Raw genomic sequence first — 19,265 nt, 5'->3', positions numbered from 1 at the left:
TGACCCCAGGGTTTAGAGTGTGAGACCCCAGGGTTTAGTGTGTGACCCCAGAGTTTTGTGTGTGTGACCCCAGGGTTTAGTGTGAGTCTCCAGGGTTTAGTGTGTGAGAACCCAGGGTTTAGTGTGTGTGACCCCAGAGTTTAGTGTGTGTGACCCCAGGGTTTAGTCTGTGAGACCCCAGGGTTTAGTGTTTGAGACCCCAGGGTTTAGTGTGTGAGACCCCAGGGTTTAGTGTGTGAGACCCCAGGATATAGTGTGTGAGACTCCAGGGTTTAGTGTGTGAGACACCAGGGTTTAGTGTGTCAGACCCCAGGGTTTAGTGTTTGAGACCCCAGGGATTAGTGTGGGTGACCCCAGGGATTAGTGTGTGAGACCCCAGAGTTTAGTGTGTGTGACCCCAGGGTTTAGTGTGTGTGACCCCAGGGTTTAATGTGTGACCCCAGGGTTTAGCGTGTGAGACCCCAGGGTTTAGTGTGTGACCCCAGGGTTCAGTGTGTCAGACCCCAGAGTTTAGTGTGTGAGACCCCAGGGTTCAGTGTGTCAGACCCCAGGGTTTAGTGTGTGAGACCCCAGGTTTTAGTGTGTGACCCCAGGGTTTATTGTGTGACCCCAGGGTTTAGTGTGTGAGACCCCAGGGTTTAGTGTGTGAGACCCCAGGGTATAGAGTGTGAGACCCCAGGGTTTAGTGTGTGAGACCCCAGGGTTTAGTGTGTCAGACCCCAGGGTTTAGTGTTTGAGACCCCAGGGATTAGTGTGGGTGACCCCAGGGATTAGTGTGTGAGACCCCAGAGTTTAGTGTGTGTGACCCCAGGGTTCGTGTGTGACCCCAGGGTTTAGTGTGTGTGACCCCAGGGTTTAGTGTGTGACCCCAGGGTTTAGTGTGTGACCCCAGGGTTTAGTGTGTGAGACCGCAGGGTTTAGTGTGTCACCCCAGGGTTCAGTGTGTCAGACCCCAGAGTTTAGTGTGTGAGACCCCAGGGTTCAGTGTGTCAGACCCCAGGGTTTAGTGTGTGTGACCCCAGGTTTTAGTGTGTGACCCCAGGGTTTAGTGTGTGACCCCAGGGTTTAGTGTGTGTGACCCCAGGGTTCAGTGTGTGTGACCCCAGGGTTTAGTGTTTGAGACCCCAGGGTTTAGTGTGTGTGACCCCAGGGATTAGTGTTTGAGACCCTAGGGTTTAGTGTGTGTGACCCCAGGGTTCAGTGTGTGTGACCCCAGGGTTTAGTGTTTGAGACCCCAGAGTTTAGTGTGTGTAACCCCAGGGTTTAGTGTTTGAGACCCTAGGGTTTAGTGTGTGAGACCCCAGGGATTAGTGTGTGAGACCCCAGAGTTTAGTGTGTGAGACCCCAGGGTTCAGTGTGTCAGACCCCAGGGTTTAGTGTGTGTGACCCCAGGTTTTAGTGTGTGACCCCAGGGTTTAGTGTGTGACCCCAGGGTTTAGTGTGTGTGTGACCCCAGGGTTCAGTGTGTGTGACCCCAGGGTTTAGTGTGTGACCCCAGGGTTTAGTGTGTGTGACCTCAGGGTTTAGTGTGTGACCCCAGGGTTTAGTGTGTGTGACCCCAGAGTTTAGTGTGTGAGACCCCAGGGTTTAGTGTGTGTGACCCCAGAGTTTAGTGTGTGTGACCCCAGAGTTTAGTGTGTGTGACCCCAGTGTTTAGTGTGTGACCCCAGGGTTTAGTGTGCGTGACCCCAGGGTTTAGTGTGTGACCCCAGAATTTAGTGTGTGTGACCCCAGAGTTTAGTGTGTGAGACCCCAGGGTTTAGTGTGTGTGACCCCAGGGTTCAGTGTGTCAGACCCCAGGGTTTAGTGTGTGTGACCGCAGGGTTTAGTGTGTGAGGCCCCAGGGTTTAGTGTGTGAGACCCCAGGGTTTAGTGTGTGTGACCCCAGGGTTTAGTGTGTGAGACCCCAGGGTTTAGTGTGTGAGACCCCAGGGATTAGTGTGTGAGACCCCAGGGTTTAGTGTGTGTGACCGCAGGGTTTAGTGTGTGAGACCCCAGAGTTTAGTGTGTGAGACCCCAGGGTTTAGTGTGTGAGACCGCAGTGTTTAGTGTGTGAGACCCCAGGGATTAGTGTGTGAGACCCCAGGGTTTAGTGTGTGAGACCGCAGTGTTTAGTGTGTGAGATCCCAGGGTTTTGTGTGTGAGACCCCAGGGTTTAGTGTGTGTGACTCCAGGGTTTAGTGTGTGTGACCTCAGAGTTTAGTGTGTGAGAGCCCAGGGCTTAGTGTGTTAGACCCCAGGGTTTAGTGTGTGAGACCCCAGAGTTTAGTGTGTGAGACCCCAGGGATTAGTGTGTGAGACCCCAGGGTTTAGTGTGTGAGACCCCAGGGTTTAGTGTATGAGACCCCAGGGATTAGTGTGTGAGACCCCAGGGATTAGTGTGTGAGACCCCAGGGTTTAGTGTGTGAGAGCCCAGGGTTTAGTGTGTGAGACCCCAGTGTTTAGTGTGTGAGACCCCAAGATTTAGTGTGTGAGACCCCAGGCTTTAGTGTGTGAGAGCCCAGAGTTTAGTGTGTGAGACCCCAGGGTTTAGTGTGTGAGACCCCAAGGTTTAGTATGTGAGACCCCAGGGTTTAGTGTGTGAGATCCCAGGGTTTAGTGTGTGAGACCCCAGGGTTTAGTGTGTGAGACCCCAGGGTTTAGTGTGTGAGACCCCAGGGTTTAGTGTGTGAGACCCCAGGGATTAGTGTGTGAGACCCCAGGGTTTAGTGTGTGAGACCGCAGTGTTTAGTGTGTGAGATCCCAGGGTTTAGTGTGTGAGACCCCAGGGTTTAGTGTGTGTGACTCCAGGGTTTAGTGTGTGTGACCCCAGAGTTTAGTGTGTGAGAGCCCAGGGCTTAGTGTGTTAGACCCCAGGGTTTAGTGTGTGAGACCCCAGAGTTTAGTGTGTGAGACCCCAGGGATTAGTGTGTGAGACCCCAGGGTTTAGTGTGTGAGACCCCAGGGTTTAGTGTATGAGACCCCAGGGATTAGTGTGTGAGACCCCAGGGATTAGTGTGTGAGACCCCAGGGTTTAGTGTGTGAGAGCCCAGGGTTTAGTGTGTGAGACCCCAGTGTTTAGTGTGTGAGACCCCAAGATTTAGTGTGTGAGACCCCAGGCTTTAGTGTGTCAGAGCCCAGAGTTTAGTGTGTGAGACCCCAGGGTTTAGTGTGTGAGACCCCAAGGTTTAGTATGTGAGACCCCAGGATTTAGTGTGTGAGATCCCAGGGCTGAATGAATGAGAACCCAGGGTTTAGTGTGTGAGACCCCAGGGTTTAGTGTGTGAGACCCCAGGGTTTAGTGTGTGAGACCCCAGGGTTTAGTGTGTGAGACCCCAGGGTTTAGTGTGTGTGACCCCAGGGTTAAGTGTGTGACCCCAGGGTTTAGTGTGTGAGACCCCAGGGTTTAGTATGTGTGACCCCAGGGTTTAGTGTGTGTGACCCCAGGGTTTAGTGTGTGAGACCCCAGGGTTTAGTGTGTGAGACCCCAGGGTTTAGTGTGTGAGACCCCAGTGATCAGTGTGTGGGACCCCAAAGTTTACTGTTGTTCCAAAGCAATTGGAACAAAGTCCAATCACTAGAACCAGGTAAAGGGTCCGCCCCGAATGGCGTGAAGCCCATGGGGACTATAAAGTTAAGCCCCCAAGTTCAACTCGCTCTCTTCTTCCTGTCCGGGTCACCCAGCAACGCGAACCAACCTTGACCGTGACCGGTGCAGTGACCGCCGAAAGAAGTAAGTCTTAATTCAACGCTCGCTATGAGATAGGCGCTCCTAGCTACCAATCCGTACCAACTTCAAATCCCGCAGACTCAGAACCCGAACGAAAGGCCATTTGTTCCCCTGACCTGGTGGGCCAGACCGAAGTTAAGTATAGGCCTGTTAGTTGTAGAAGTAGCTTAGACGTAGAATTTGTGCATGAGTAGCGATTACTGTGTATAATAAATGTGCTTTGATTTGAATCTTACTAATCGGTGTATTGAGTTATTGACCATTACTTGGACTTGAACCTCGTGGCGGCATCATAAAGAAACCTGGCGACTCGAGAGCAAAGGTAATAAAACAGAGCAATTGAACCAACTGAAAAGTTAGCAACATTATTTGGCGACTCTGCTGGGACTCGATCTAGAAGTGGCTTAACCACTCCGGGAGAACCCAAAAATTTGAATATGAGATCCAATTGGGAACAGAAAACCACAAGTGTTCAAGCAGTTCTGATCAATCTTCATAATTCAGTAGTGTGTGTATGCATGCGTAACTAACAGGGCGATCAGGTAATACTGATAGATTTTTGTTGCGACAAAACTGTCGGGAGTTTGTATTTCGGAAATGAGCGAAAGCCGTACCCGTAATAATAGCACCACCTTAGTCTCCCTGTTCCAAATTTAAAAGAAGCATTCGGATAGGAAAGATGGGAATGCAGGCAATGCAGCGCCTCATGAACCCAGAGGAATTGCGGTCGCAGCGATCAGCAGCAGTAGAGTGGGACAATGTCCCGTATGGGAGGAAGAAATCAGGAAGTACCTCAAAGGGAAAGGATGGCCCCTTTGGAGCGAATTCTGTAGCAACGAGGAAACAGGTCCCAGGAGTATAGGACATACTTGGTGGGAGAACCTGAGCGAGATTCACAAGAAGAGCTTAGGGAAAGCCCGCAAGCCGATGGCAATTGTGTCCTGCTTGGCACAATTGCGAGGCACAGAGGAGGTCGTTAGGATGCTCCGGAAAGAGATAGAAGGCACACATCGAATGTGTAAGGTCGATGTTAGTGAGGCAGAGAGAGAGAACTTAGAGTTGAGGAGGAAGTTGGCAGCAAAAGACGGAGAGGTGGATGATGTCAAGTGGGCACACCAGTCTTGTCTGGCGCACTTAAGCAGTTTCCAGTCCCAGTATGAAAAGGCCTATCAGGACACGCGACGTGCAGTCCTGGTACGAGAAGAAACTGAGAAGCAGGTAGAGTCATTGCAGAGGCAGTGTAGTGACCTGAAGGCAGCGTTAAGAGCACTCCATGCTGCCACCACGGAGCAAAGACAAAGCTTACTAGACGACGCAAAGTGCCGGAAGCAGATTGCAGAACTGCAATCTCTGCTTTCAGTCCAAAAAGGATTCCAGGAAACCTTTGGAGCCAAGTTAGATGAGGAAGACGGCCCTGATTGGAAAGAGTTGAATGAGACAGCACAGAGATATGTTCAGGGAACATGTGCGCAGGGAAAGCCCCAAAAGAGGAAAGCGCCCCAACCCCCCACAGAGCAGATAGTTCAGGCTTCAATGAACCCTGTAACCACCCACCGCACAGCCACATCAGACGACACGGAATTTCTGTACACCACCCCCTTAACAGTGACCCAATCACGGGACGCGTGCAGGAAAATCACACCGTTCCTGCCCACCTCAGACCCCCACCACTTCTTTGCCAGAGTAAAGCAGAAGGCATCCATGTATGGCCTGGATGAGCGAGAGCATGTAAAGCTCAACGTTTTGAGTCTAGACCCTTCGGTCGTAGCAGCCCTTCCCGACCCACAGAATGTAGGAGGAGGCACCCTTGCAGAAATGCATACCACGGCCCGAGTCGCGATCGGGTATAACCGGGGTGACCCCGTAGATGGCCTCAACAAATGCAGGCAAAAGAAATCCGAGCATCCCACAGCGTTTGCTGGACGCCTGTGGATCCACTTTGCAGCAGTTTTTGGAAACTTAGGCCGCGCCCATTTGGCCCCAGACAACATGGCCAAATGGACCCGCACCCTTATCTCCCATGCCACAGAGGCAGGACAAAAAGCCTGTACGAGTTATGACCCCTCAGAGGAAGCCCACCATGAGAAATGGGTTTTAAAAAGATTGTCCCGCACCTGGGAGCAGTCTGTACAAAACAAACCCATGAACAAAAATCCCGAAGAACAGCAGGCAGAAGCAGACAAACCCGCAGTTAGGAAACCCGAGGAAGAGCAGGCAGATATGCATCCAGTTAAAACGCACCAGAACCCCGCATGGGTAAACGAAGGAAGGAACAGCCCCCCACAGAAACCACCGGAGTGTTACAATTGCAGACAATTAGGACATTATGCACAAGAATGTCAAGCCCCCCTGAAACAGCAACGGAATCAGCCCACAAATGCCCTCCGAACCAGCAAAGACACCAACAGCCCCGACCCCCCACCCAGGGAACCATACCCAAGGGAACAATGCACCAGAGAGCCTGCTCCACCTTATGTGCCCCAGGGGTCATGTTACAACTGTGGGCAGTCAGGACACTTCGCCCGAGATTGCAGGAGACCCCCACCAGCTAGACTAGCTCCCAGATATGCAAGAGAACACCACCCACAGCAGCTACAAGGTCCCAGCTGCCCCATGCAAACTGTGAGCGCTTACCCACCACTTCTCATGGCAGCGTTACCTCAGCAAGGCCACTTCATTTTTGTTTCGCTCCTCCTTCCTCTCTTCTTCGGTCACACTGCACTCCCTCCATATGCTAGTTACACCCCAATCCAAATGTGATTTACGATGTCCTGTATTCTGATGGAACTTGCAGCATGTTTTATGCTGTTTGTACTTGTTCTGTTAAATGTTGTATCTCAGGCCAAAATGTTTTTTTTCAACAGCCCCACGCCCTTTCGGCCGGATCCTCTGAGAACTTGCCTGCAGAGACTTGCTAATGTCCCAGACGCCAGTTCAGAGGAACTCGTCTGTCGACAGACCCCCATTCATAACTGCCCTTCTGGTTCGAGGGAAGAACCAATACGGCAACCCCCCACGATGACTACATTTCTTGCCCGTTCTTGTCGGTTTCTCAGGCAGTGGAGAAACGGCATTGGTCTCCGCCCTGCCTGGGAACCCCCCCTCTGGTCAGCTACGCTCGGGTAGGGCACACACGGCATTGGTCGCCGTCCTACCCGGGGACTCCATCCAAATCGTACCCGTCGCGGCCCATACGCACCTCATTTCGGAAGTTTTTGCTTCAAAAGTTTTGTTTTGTTTCAGGTAACCCTTAGGTTGCCAACCTTATGCTATTCACATCCTCAAACATTTGGATGGTAAATCGCACAGTCCGCGAGATGGCTCGCACTGGTTCAGTATTTGTAAGTGAGTCTTGTCCAGAAATTCAATTTTTGGAAAAAATAAGTAAACGAGGGAGTCACACATAGTGACCAATTATAAAGGGAGTCATTGGCACGAAGGGACAGACAGGCTATCATACGAGATATTAAACCAAGATAGTAACAGACACTATGCTTGATCCCACACAACTCCAGAAGCTCCAGGACCAGAGAAGAGAAGAGAAGTGACAGAAGAAGAACCATGAGGACATCCTCCGCATTGCTCATCACCATAATGGACATTTGGTTGCGCGTGAACGCGAACCCGACCCCAACCCCGCCCCCCCCCCCCCCCCCCCCCCCAGCCGTTAATGATTCACTTCCCCATAGTACCCAGAGCCCAGTCACAAGCGACACCACACCATCTTGGTGTGCAGGGTTTATAACCTGGTACTCTCTGTCATATGTAATAGAAACCTTACTAGTATTAGCGATACTCTGCTGCATCGTGCAGACTATGCGTCTAAGGAAATGGAGAAGGAGAGCCTACCGCGTTCGCACCCCGGTATATAGGATCAGATCCCCTATTTTCGGCTACGACCAGACCCCCGACCCCCGCAGGAAGGGGCATGAGGTCCTGCAGCAGGAGTTCAGGGAGCTAGGCAGAAAGTTAAAAGACAGGACCTCGAGGGTTGTAATCTCGGGATTACTCCCTGTGCCACGTGCCAGTGAGGCTAGAAATATCAAGATAGAGCAGCTAAACACGTGGCTAAACAGCTGGTGTAGGAGGGAGGGTTTCCATTATCTGGACCACTGGGAGCTCTTCTGGGACAGGTGTGACCTGTATAAGAAGGACGGGTTGCACCTAAACCGGAGAGGCATAAATATCCTGGCCGCGAGGTTTGCTAGTGTCACACGGGAGGGTTTAAACTAGTATGGCAGGGGGGTGGGCACGGGAGCAATAGGTCAGAAGGTGAGAGCATTGAGGGAGAACTAGGGAATAGGGACAGTGTGGCTCTGAGGCAGAGCAGACAGGGAGAAGTTGCTGAACACAGCGGGTCTGGTGGCCTGAAGTGCATATGTTTTAATGCAAGGAGCATTACGGGTAAGGCAGATGAATTTAGAGCTTGGATTAGTACTTGGAACTATGATGTTGTTGCCATTACAGAGACCTGGTTGAGGGAAGGGCAGGATTGGCAGCTAAACGTTCCAGGATTTAGATGTTTCAGGCAGGATAGAGGGGGATGTAAAAGGGGAGGCGGAGTTGCGCTACTGGTTCGGGAGAATATCACAGCTGTACTGCGAGAGGACACCTCAGAGGGCAGTGAGGCTATATGGGTAGAGATCAGGAATAAGAAGGGTGCAGTCACAATGTTGGGGGTATACTACAGGCCTCCCAACAGCCAGCGGGAGATAGAGGAGCAGATAGGTAGACAGATTTTGGAAAAGAGTAAAAACAACAGGGTTGTGGTGATGGGAGACTTCAACTTCCCCAATATTGACTGGGGCTCACTTAGTGCCAGGGGCTTAGACGGGGCGGAGTTTGTAAGGAGCATCCAGGAGGGCTTCTTAAAACAATATGTAGACAGTCCAACTAGGGAAGGGGCGGTACTGGACCTGGTATTGGGGAATGAGTCCGGCCAGGTGGTAGATGTTTCAGTAGGGGAGCATTTCGGTAACAGTGACCACAATTCAGTAAGTTTTAAAGTACTGGTGGACAATGATAAGAGTGGTCCGAGGATGAATGTGCTAAATTGGGGGAAGGCTAATTATAACAATATTAGGCGGGAACTGAAGAACATAGACTGGGGGCGGATGTTTGAGGGCAAATCAACATCTGACATGTGGGAGGCTTTCAAGTGGCAGTTGAAAGGAATACAGGACCGGCATGTTCCTGTGAGGAAGAAAGATAAATACGGCTATTTTCGGGAACCTTGGATGACGAGTGATATTGTAGGCCTCGTCAAAAAGAAAAAGGAGGCATTTGTCAGGGCTAAAAGGCTGGGAACAGACAAAGCCTGCGTGGAATATAAGGAAAGTAGGAAGGAACTTAAGCAAGGAGTCAGGAGGGCTAGAAGGGGTCACGAAAAGTCATTGGCAAATATGGTTAAGGAAAATCCCAAGGCTTTTTACACGTGCATAAAAAGCAAGAGGGTAGCCAGGGAAAGGGTTGGCCCACTGAAGGATAGGCAAGGGAATCTATGTGTGGAGCCAGAGGAAATGGGCGAGGTACTAAATGAATACTTTGCATCAGTATTCACCAAAGAGAAGGAATTGGTAGATGTTGAGTCTGGAGAAGGGGGTGTAGATAGCCTGGGTCACATTGTGATCCAAAAAGACGAGGTGTTGGGCGTCTTAAAAAATATTAAGGTAGATAAGTCCCCAGGGCCTGATGGGATCTACCCCAGAATACTGAAGGAGGCTGGAGAGGAAATTGCTGAGGCCTTGACAGAAATCTTTGGATCCTCGCTGTCTTCAGGGGATATCCCGGAGGACTGGAGAATAGCCAATGTTGTTCCTCTGTTTAAGAAGGGTAGCAAGGATAATCCCGGGAACTACAGGCTGGTGAGCCTTACTTCAGTGGTAGGGAAATTACTGGAGAGAATTCTTCGAGACAGGATCTACTCCCATTTGGAAGCAAATGGACGTATTAGTGAGAGGCAGCACGGTTTTGTGAAGGGGAGGTCGTGTCTCACTAACTTGATAGAGTTTTTCGAGGAGGTCACTAAGATGATTGATGCAGGTAGGGCAGTGGATGTTGTCTATATGGACTTCAGTAAGGCCTTTGACAAGGTCCCTCATGGTAGACTAGTACAAAAGGTGAAGTCACACGGGATCAGGGGCGAGCTGGCAAGGTGGATACAGAACTGGCTAGGCCATAGAAGGCAGAGAGTAGCAATGGAGGGATGCTTTTCTAATTGGAGGGCTGTGACCAGTGATGTTCCAGAGGGATCAGTGCTGGGACCTTTGCTCTTTGTAGTATATATAAATGATTTGGAGGAAAATGTAACTGGTCTGATTAGTAAGTTTGCAGACGACACAAAGGTTGGTGGAATTGCGGATAGCGATGAGGACTGTCGGAGGATACAGCAGGATTTAGATTGTCTGGAGACTTGGGCGGAGAGATGGCAGATGGAGTTTAATCCGGACAAATGTGAGGTAATGCATTTTGGAAGGTCTAATGCAGGTAGGGAATATACAGTGAATGGTAGAACCCTCAAGAGTATTGAAAGTCAAAGAGATCTAGGAGTACAGGTCCACAGGTCATTGAAAGGGGCAACACAGGTGGAGAAGGTAGTCAAGAAGGCATACGGCATGCTTGCCTTCATTGGCCGGGGCATTGAGTATAAGAATTGGCAAGTCATGTTCCAGCTGTATAGAACCTTAGTTAGGCCACACTTGGAGTATAGTGTTCAATTCTGGTCGCCACACTACCAGAAGGATGTGGAGGCTTTAGAGAGGGTGCAGAAGAGATTTACCAGAATGTTGCCTGGTATGGAGGGCATTAGCTATGAGGAGCGGTTGAATAAACTCGGTTTGTTCTCACTGGAACGAAGGAGGTTGAGGGGAGACCTGATAGAGGTATCCAAAATATGAGGGGCATAGACAGAGTGGATAGTCAGAGGCTTTTCCCCAGGGTAGAGGGGTCAATTACTAGGGTGCATAGGTTTAAGGTGAGAGGGGCAAGGTTTAGAGTAGATGTACGAGGCAAGTTTTTTACGCAGAGGGTAGTGGGTGCCTGGAACTCGCTACCGGAGGAGGTGGTGGAAGCAGGGACGATAGGGACATTTAAGGGGCATCTTGACAAATATATGAATAGGATGGGAATAGAAGGATACGGACCCAGGAAGTGTAGAAGATTGTAGTTTAGTCGGGCAGCATGGTCAGCACGGGCTTGGAGGGCCGAAGAGCCTGTTCCTGTGCTGTACATTTCTTTGTTGTTCTTTGATCTATAATAAAGACCATTCGTTTGCGTTTTTGTTGTCAATAAAGAAATGTTCATGAGCAATTGTACGATCCTGAGCTTGACTGCCAAGCCAGGAAAAATGTGTATAAACTGCTATGATTTTGTTTGTATGGTTGAGGAAGTTAGAGTGAGGAAATGTTTAAGTGAGTGTAGTGTATTAAGGATAGTTAGAGGTTCCCATTTTCTTGTTTTGTAATGCATGTCCCTGTTTGACATAGCGCCCTTAGAATTGTCAGTTAAAAATTTTTTGCATAGTTATGGTCAGTGTAGAGGCCATGAAAGAAGTGCTCACCGGGTCAGGGAATGAAGACAACGCAGTGATGTGACCCTTCACGCTTCGTGCAAGGATCACAAGGAGGGCGTGTAGCCACCTAAGTTGACCAACTCCCGATTTAAAATGGCGAAAGGCAAAGGCTGAAGGGAACGTCAGCCAACACAGGCAGAAACCAGCAGGTGCAGGTTTGCTGTGTATTAAAACTCTGCAAAAGCCCAGAAAGCATCGATACCAGCGACCATCAGCATAATAATGTAGCAGCCATCTACATACTAATGCGCAATCCCCGGGTGCAATTGAAACATTTGGGATAAACAAAGCAAAGCCAGACTCCCAGGCGCCAGCAGGAGCCAACACAAAAGAGGTTAATGGACACCTCAAGACCGCCCATCGATCAGGGAACCGCTCCAGTATTGGAGAAATCAAACCAAGCTATTGGAACGAAGTCCAATCACCTAGAACCAGGTACAGGGTCCGCCCCGAAAGGTGGGAAGCCCCTGGGGACTATAAAGTTAAGCCCCCAAGTTCAACTCGTTCTCCTCTTCCTGCCCGGGTCACCCAGCAACGCGAACCAACCTTGACCGTGACCGGTGCAGTGACCGCCGAAAGACCGTAAGTCTTAATTCAACGCTTGCTACGAGATAGGCGCTCCTAGCTACCAATCCGTACCAACTTCAAATCCCGCAGACTCAGAACCCGAACGAAAGGCCATTTGTTCCCCTGACCTGGTGGGCCAGTCCGAAGTTAAATATAGGCCTGTTAGTTATAGAAGTAGCTTAGACGTAGAATTTGTGCATGAGTAGCGATTACTGTGTATAATGAATGTGCTTTGATTTGAATCTTACTAATTGGTGTGTTGAGATATTGGTCATTACTTGGACTTGAACCTCGTGGCGGTATCATAAAGATACCTGGCGACTCGAGAGCAAAGGTTATAAAACAGAGCAATTGAACCAACTGGAAAGTTAGCAACAGCGGGGGTTCCCTTCTCCGTGCCGGACCCCGGGCAATATGGCGGAGCCCTACAGGGGCCCGGCACGGAGTAAAGTAGGTCCCCATGGAACCAGCACGTCCGCTGATCGGTAGGCCCGATCACAGGCCAGACCACCGTGGCCCCCCCCCCCCGGGTCTTATACCCCCCCCCCCCCCGCCCCCCCCCCAGGACAGCCCCCGCACCCTTACCTTCCAGGTCCCACCATGTGTGAGGTGAGTACTTCTCGCTGGCGGAACTGGGCCAAACACGTCGGCCACTCGGAGCCCGGCGAATCGCCAGGGGGGCCGCTATCAACGGCCCCTGACCGGCGCGATGGGAATCACGCCCGTGCCCGAAAAACAGCGCCGGAGAATAAGGAAGCCGGGGGGGGCGTGATTCGCGCCTCCCCCTGGGGATTCTCCGGCCCTGCGTAGGGTCGGAGAATCCCAGCCCAGGATTTAGTATGTGAGACCCCAGAGTTTAGTGTTAGTGATGCCAGGGTTTAGTGCGAGAGACCGTAGCATTTACTGTGTGAGACTTCAGGGCATGGCGTGAGTGACCCCAGTGTGTGAGATACCAGAGTTTACGGTGTGTGACCCCATGGTTTAGTGCGAGAGTCCCCAGAGTTCTGTGTGTGAGACCCCAGGGTTTAATGTATGAGACCCCAGGGATTAGTGTGTGAGACCCCAGAGTTCTGTGTGTGAGACCCCAGGGTTTAATGTATGAGACCCCAGGGTTTAGTGTGTGAGACTCCAGAGTTTAGTGTGTGTGACCCCAGGGTTTAGTGTGTGAGACCCCAGAGTTCTGTGTGTGAGACCCCAGAGTTTAATGTATGAGACCCCAGAATTTAGGAATAATAATAATCTTTATTGACACAGATAAGCTTACATTGTAATGAAGTTACTGTGAAAATCCCCCGTGTGAGTCCCCAGGGTTTAGTGTGAGACCCCAGGGTTTAGTGTGTGTGACCCCCAGGGTTTAGTGTGTGTGACCCCAGAGTTGAGTGTGTGTGACCCCAGGGTTTAGTGTGTGACCCCATTGTTTAGTGTGTGTGACCACAGGGTTTAGTGTGAGAGACTCCAGGGTTTAGTGTGTGTGACCCCAGGGTTTAGTGTGTGTGACCCCAGGGTTTAGTGTGTGAGACCCCAGGGTTTAGTGTGTGTGACCCCAGGGTTTAATGTGTGAGTTCCCAGGGTTTAGTGTGTGAGACCCCAGGGTTTACTGTGTGTGACCCCAGGGTTTAATGTGTGAGTTCCCAGAGTTTAGTGTGTGAGGCCCCAGGGTTTAGTGTGTGAGTTCCCAGGGTTTGTGTAGTATGTGAGGCCCCAGGGTTTAGTGTGTGTGACCCCAGGGTTTAGTGAGTGAGGCCCCAGGGTTTAGTGTGTGTATGACCCCAGGGTATAGTGTGTGAGACCCCAGAATTCAGTGTGTGAGACCCCAGAGTTTTGTGTGTGACCCCAGAGTTTAGTATCAGAGACCCCAGAGTTCAGTGTGTGTGTCAAAGAACAACAAAGAACAAAGAACAATACAGCACAGGAACAGGCCCTTCGGCCCTCCAAGCCTGCGCCGAGCAGCCACCCGTTTTCGCCTCACACTCAACCTTGGGGCCTGTTATGGAGGATATTAGCTATGACGAGCGATTGGCGAAAACGGGTGGCCGCTCAGCCCATTGGGGCCCGGAGAATTGCTGGGGGGCCGCTGCCAGCGGAGCTGATCAGAGCTGAATCACTCGTGTGAGAACGTAGCACACTGCAGAGCAACACATACAGGAAGTACTTTGTGGTATTGTGGCACAGTCAATAATCACTCTCTTAAATATAATATTCTGAGGCAGCACGGTGGCGCAGTGGGTTAGCACTGCTGCCTCACAGCGCCGAAGTCCCAGGTTCGATCCCGGCTCTGGGTCACTGTCCATGTGGAGTTTGCTCATTCTCCCCGTGTTTGCCTGGGTTTCGCCCCCACTACCCAAAAATGTGCAGGCTAGGTGGATTGGCCACGCTAAATTGCCCCTTATTGGAAAAAATGAATTGGGTACTCTAAATTTATGTTAAAAAAGAATAATATTCTGAAGACTCTGGAAGTAACTGATGAGTAAAAAGGGAGGGGGTTATCCAGATGTAACATTAACACAAGGAGGCCATTCAACCCATCATGTCCATGGGCAGCACTGTAGCACAATGGTTAGAACAGTACCTCACAGCTCCTGGGTCCCAGGTTCGATTCCGGCTTGGGTCACTGTCTGTGCGGAGTCTGCACGTCCTCCCCGTGTGTGCGTGGGTTTCCTCCGGGTGCTCTGCTTTCCTCCCACAGTCCAAAGATGTGCGGGTTAGGTGGATTGGCCATGATAAATTGCCCCTAGTGTCGAAAAAGGTTAGGAGGGGTTATTGGGTTATGGGGACAGGGTGGAAGTGAGGGCTTAAGTGGGTCGGTGCAGATTCAATGGGCCGAATGGCCTCATTCTGCACTGTAAATTCTATGATTCTATGGGTATAACAGCTGAGAAAGAGCTATCCCGTCCAATCACACTTCCCAGCTCTTGAAACTCTGCAGGTTGCCTCAAGTCCACACCCCAAAGTCCTTTGGAAATGTGGTGAGGATTTCTGCCTCAAGCTGCCTGTCAAGAAGTGAGTTCCAGATTCCGACCACCCTTTGTGTGAAAGGAAATACTCTTCAACTCTCCTTTAATCATTCAGCCACTCACTTCAAATCAATCCCCCCCTCCCGCTAAATATTCACCTCCCAGCTCAGGGAAATCGGTCTTTCCTATCGAGGCCCCTCATAAGTTCAGAAACTTCAATTAAATCTCCCCTCTGCTTCCTCTGGTTCACAGAAAATGACTCCAATCTACCCGCTCTTTCCTTGTTAAAATTCTCCTCAGGAATCCCGAGATATGAATGGTTAATTATTGCTGTTCAAGGCAGCGCAGATTGCTAACTGGTGAAAACATTCATGGAGCAATGCAAAGTTTTCATTGGGTCGAGTGTTCTTTATGCAAATACATTTTCCTGAGATCGTACTAACCAAACTCTGCTGGAGGTTCATTGACTCGGAGCGACAGCAACATGGCGTGGCGTTTATTTGAGGAGAAGAAACACGCTGCGATGTATCGGAAATACAGGCTTCCTTCAGCCAGTGAAGTTCACAACTCGATCTTCGACTATCTGGAGAAAAAGGTAAGAATGTGGTCAATGTGAAAAATCAGCAGCCTGGGTGAGAAGCTCGAGAGCAGAAATTGTGATCCAGACCGGCACTCTGGTGCAGTAGTGAGGGAGTGCCACACTGCCAGAGATGCTGAGCAGCCCCCCTTCTCGCTCCCCAGACCCGGTGACACTACCTTGAAGAAGAGGACGGGCGCTCCCCCAGTGTCCTGGCCAATCTTTACACTCTCAATCAACATCCCAGAAAGCAGCTTATTTGGTTTCAGAGAATTTACAGTGCGGAAGGAGGCCATTCGGCCCATCGAGTCTGCACCGGCTCTTGGAAAGAGCACCCTATTTACAACCACGCTTCCACCCTATCCCCATAACCCAGTAACCCCAGGTAACCTTTTTGGACACTAAGGGGCAATTTATCATGGCCAATCCACCTAACCTGCACATCTTTGGACTGTGGGAGGAAACCGGAGCACCCGGAGGAAACCCACGCAGACACGAGGAGAATGTGCAGACTCCGCACAGACAGCCGGTAATTGAACCTGGGACCCTGGAGCTGTGAAGCAACTGTGCTAACCACTGTGCTACCCCGCCGGTTATTTACCTCTGCTGCTAGTTGGATCTTGCTGTGGGTATATTGTGGGACATTTACCCTACTTTACAACAGGGCCTTGACTGGCATGCAAAGGACTTTCTGAGATTGTGAAAGAAGATAAAGGATTATATTTCTATCTTTTTCTCACACAAGGTGTGGAATACGCAGCCTGAGATTGTGGTGGAGGAAGGTTCAATTGTGGCTTTGAGAAGGGAATTGGATTATTGTGACCGGGATTCTCCGACCCCCCACTGGGCGGCCGCAGAGGGGCAGGTGGCAGCCGCTCGGGCTGGAGGGCGCCCGCCCGACATGAGGAGGAGGAGGAGGACCAAGACGAGGGGGAGCCACAGGACGAGGATGCCAAGGAGGAGGGGGCGGGGAGGGGGGCAGGAGGTGGTACCACGGAAGCGCCTGATGAGGCCTCGTGTGGACCAACGCCGCATGTCCTTCAGGAACTCCCGGACCGGGCGACCAAGAGAATATCTGCCACATGATACCGCGTGGGACTGGGGGTGGCACCCTCTTCCGGTGGCCGTCAAGGTGACGGTCGCTTGAACCTCTAAGCCACGGGCTCATTCCAGTCTCCGAGTGGGGACCTATCCGGTATCCCCCAGGCATCGGTGCACCGGTGCATCCGTGCAGTGACTGGCGCCCTATATGCCCTTGCTGACAGGTACATTCAGTTCCCTGCAGACCGCACCCACCAGGATGCCCGGGCAGCGGGCTTCGCTGCAGTGGCAGGATACCCATGGTACAGCGGGTAATTGATGGGGCGCACGACACCATGCGGCCACCAGGGGATAACAGGCCGATGTTCATGAACAGGAAGGGGTCCTACTCCATGAACGTTCAGGTGGTCTGTGACGTCAGATGAAGGTACTGCTCGTCTGCGCCCAGTACCCGGGCAGTGTACATTTGTTTATCCAGGCACAGTCATTCATACCCAACAAGTTCGAGGGCAACCAGGGGTGTGATCGAGCGGTGCTTGGGGCTGCTGTAGATGTGCTTCAGGTGCCTGGACCGCTCTGGTACGACTCAATGAGGATCGGTCACATCGCTGTGGTCTGCTGCGTCCTCCACAACACAGCCCAGCAGAGGGCCGATGTGCTGGAGGGGGAGGAGGAGGGGGAGGATCACAGTGAAGGGGCACGCCTCTCCAGACGAGGAGGGGGGGGGTGGGGGGCAATGCATGGGACATGGGGGCTGGACATGGACGGGAGGCTGCACTGTGCCACTGGCAAGGCCAGCGAGCATGGGACGGGTTAATAGCCGCACGTTTCACCAACTAGGGCGGGTTTACTGAGCAGGGGCTTGGGCACCACAGCATGGCAGCACATCACCACCCACCACCCTCACCTCCCACAACATCAATGAGGCTCACCTCCCCAACCACCCACCACCCTCCCCTCCCACACCACCGCATTACCCACATGCACACTGCCCCTCCATGACACACCCACCTGCAACACAACAGGCAGGACTCACACGGTTGCCAATGACAGCGGCCTGGTCCTTGGCATGGAGGATGATGACAGCCCGCTCTGCGATGAGCTCAGAGCTCCACATCGTTAGACAATGTCTGACTCATGGCCCCAGTAACACCCTCCACCTGGGTGGTCCCTGTATGCGGGCTGGACACTCTATCATATGGCCCTGTCGTTTTGCTGGGGATGGGGTGATGGGACATCCAGGGGGGCGGGAGGGTTGGGGGGGGGGGCACGTCACACGCACTGGGGCTCAACGTTCCATCACCCCTCACCCACAGTGGCACTTAATTCCCGTCCCACCCCCGCACGCATCGGAGAGAGTAAAGACGCAGCTTTCATCGATGGTACAGTGTGTTCAATAACAAACCGTATACACATGTGCCCTCGCCCCTAAATCTAAGCTGTGCCCTGCACCCGTGCCAACTTGTTAGGTGTCTAACTTTCTGGCCTTCCGGGCCCTATCTCTGTGGTTCCCCAGACGGTACAGCAGAAATGGAGGCGGACTGCTGAGACGCCTGCCCTGCGACTAGGGTCCCCATTGGCGCTCGTTTCCTGGGGCGGCCCGGCCTTGATGGGCCAGGCTACACCTCGGGCATCCCGGCTGGCATGGTGTCTCCCTGTACTGCCCGCTTCCCACCATATGCACCAGGGACAGTGGGGGGAGGGGGTCCGAGGTGCTGCGGTGTTCCGGGACCTCCCCTACAGCAGTCACTGGCACGGGCCCCAGCACCTCCTCCCTCGTGGTGCCCAATGGCCCCCGAGCTTCTCCATGGGAAGGGGGTGCGAATGGAGCCATCCCCCGAGGCTCCCCCGACACCTGCCGCTGCCAGTCCTGGAGGCCCGCTCTGGTGTCGACCAGGGTCTGCACGTTAGCAGCAATGGAGCTCAGGGAGTTGGCCATCCCTGTCTGGGTCTGTGCGACGCCGACCAGCACCTGGGTTATGACGCCGATGACCTCAGCGATGGCCTGCTGAGACTGGGCCACAATGAGCAGCGTCACTGCAATCTGCAGCTGCCACTGGCTCATGGCTGCTTGTGCGTGGGCAGCCCTGTCCTGGGCCACGGAAACCGCATGAACAGAAAGCCCTGGGCCCTGCATAACCTGACCCATGCCCAACACCGCCGCCCCCATAGCCTCCACCGTGAACCCCACCCGTGCGCTTTTGGCCCGGTTTTGCAGGCATGACCGGCACCATTCCCTGCTCCTGCACGTGGATGCACTCCTCCGCCTGCGTCTGCAGGTGCTGGAAACCGGCCGTCATTCCCTTCTCTCGTCCCTGGATCCCTGATTGCATCGGGCCTGGGTGGGTATGGAAATCCCAGGAACCCTGGACTCGTCTGGGTGGCAGCTGGTTGCTGGGGCTGGGCTGCCCTTCGACCGTCCGGCCCCACGGCTGCTCCTACCTCTATCTGCTGTACCGGAGCGGCTGTGTTGTGCTCACTAGTGAATGAGGGCAGGACGGTAGCACAAGTGGATAGCACTGTGGCTTCACAGCGCCAGGGTCCCAGGTTCAATCCCCCGCTGGGTCACTGTCTGTGCGGAGTCTACATGTTCTCCCTGTGTCTGCGTGAGTTTCCTCCGGGTGCTCCGGTTTCCTCCCACAGTCCAAAGACATGCAGGTTAGGTGGATTGGCCATGCTAAATTGCCCTTAGTGTCCAAAAAAAGGTTAGGAGGGGTTATTGGGTTACGGGGATAGGGTGGAAGTGAGTCACCTCAGGCTGCAGTCCACCAGATCGGGCTTCCAACTAAATGGCTACTATTGTCATTGCCATCGCTATCTTTAAATCTTCAGCACTCGTGGTACCAT

General features: G+C 52.3%; 2 protein-coding genes and 1 long non-coding RNA gene across 3 annotated transcripts in view; 1 reads left to right on the top strand and 2 right to left on the bottom strand.

Moving 5' to 3' along the window:
* LOC140394434 (uncharacterized) overlaps positions 1-6,418 on the bottom strand; it is a 66,658-nt gene extending 60,240 nt beyond the window's left edge. Inside the window, exon 1 of the mRNA XM_072481705.1 lies at positions 6,369-6,418. The gene's annotated coding sequence lies outside the window, so the exon portion shown is untranslated. The remainder of the gene's footprint in view (positions 1-6,368) is intronic.
* LOC140394460 (uncharacterized) overlaps positions 1-15,388 on the bottom strand; it is a 104,379-nt gene extending 88,991 nt beyond the window's left edge. Inside the window, exons 1-2 of the long non-coding RNA XR_011935885.1 lie at positions 15,244-15,388; positions 14,416-14,577 (exon numbers count right to left, since the gene is read on the bottom strand). This is a non-coding gene — a long non-coding RNA (uncharacterized lncRNA). The remainder of the gene's footprint in view (positions 1-14,415; positions 14,578-15,243) is intronic.
* LOC140394454 (putative methyltransferase DDB_G0268948) overlaps positions 14,974-19,265 on the top strand; it is a 69,551-nt gene continuing 65,259 nt past the window's right edge. The window contains exon 1 of the mRNA XM_072481736.1: positions 14,974-15,395. Within this exon, the coding sequence (XP_072337837.1) occupies positions 15,285-15,395 (111 nt within the window). The 5' untranslated portion in view covers positions 14,974-15,284. The remainder of the gene's footprint in view (positions 15,396-19,265) is intronic.

Source organism: Scyliorhinus torazame, chromosome 2, assembly GCF_047496885.1.
Source record: "Scyliorhinus torazame isolate Kashiwa2021f chromosome 2, sScyTor2.1, whole genome shotgun sequence".
Classification (NCBI taxonomy): domain Eukaryota; kingdom Metazoa; phylum Chordata; class Chondrichthyes; order Carcharhiniformes; family Scyliorhinidae; genus Scyliorhinus; species Scyliorhinus torazame.
Note: the sequence above shows the minus strand (reverse complement) of the source record. Positions and strands in the feature narration are given on the sequence as shown.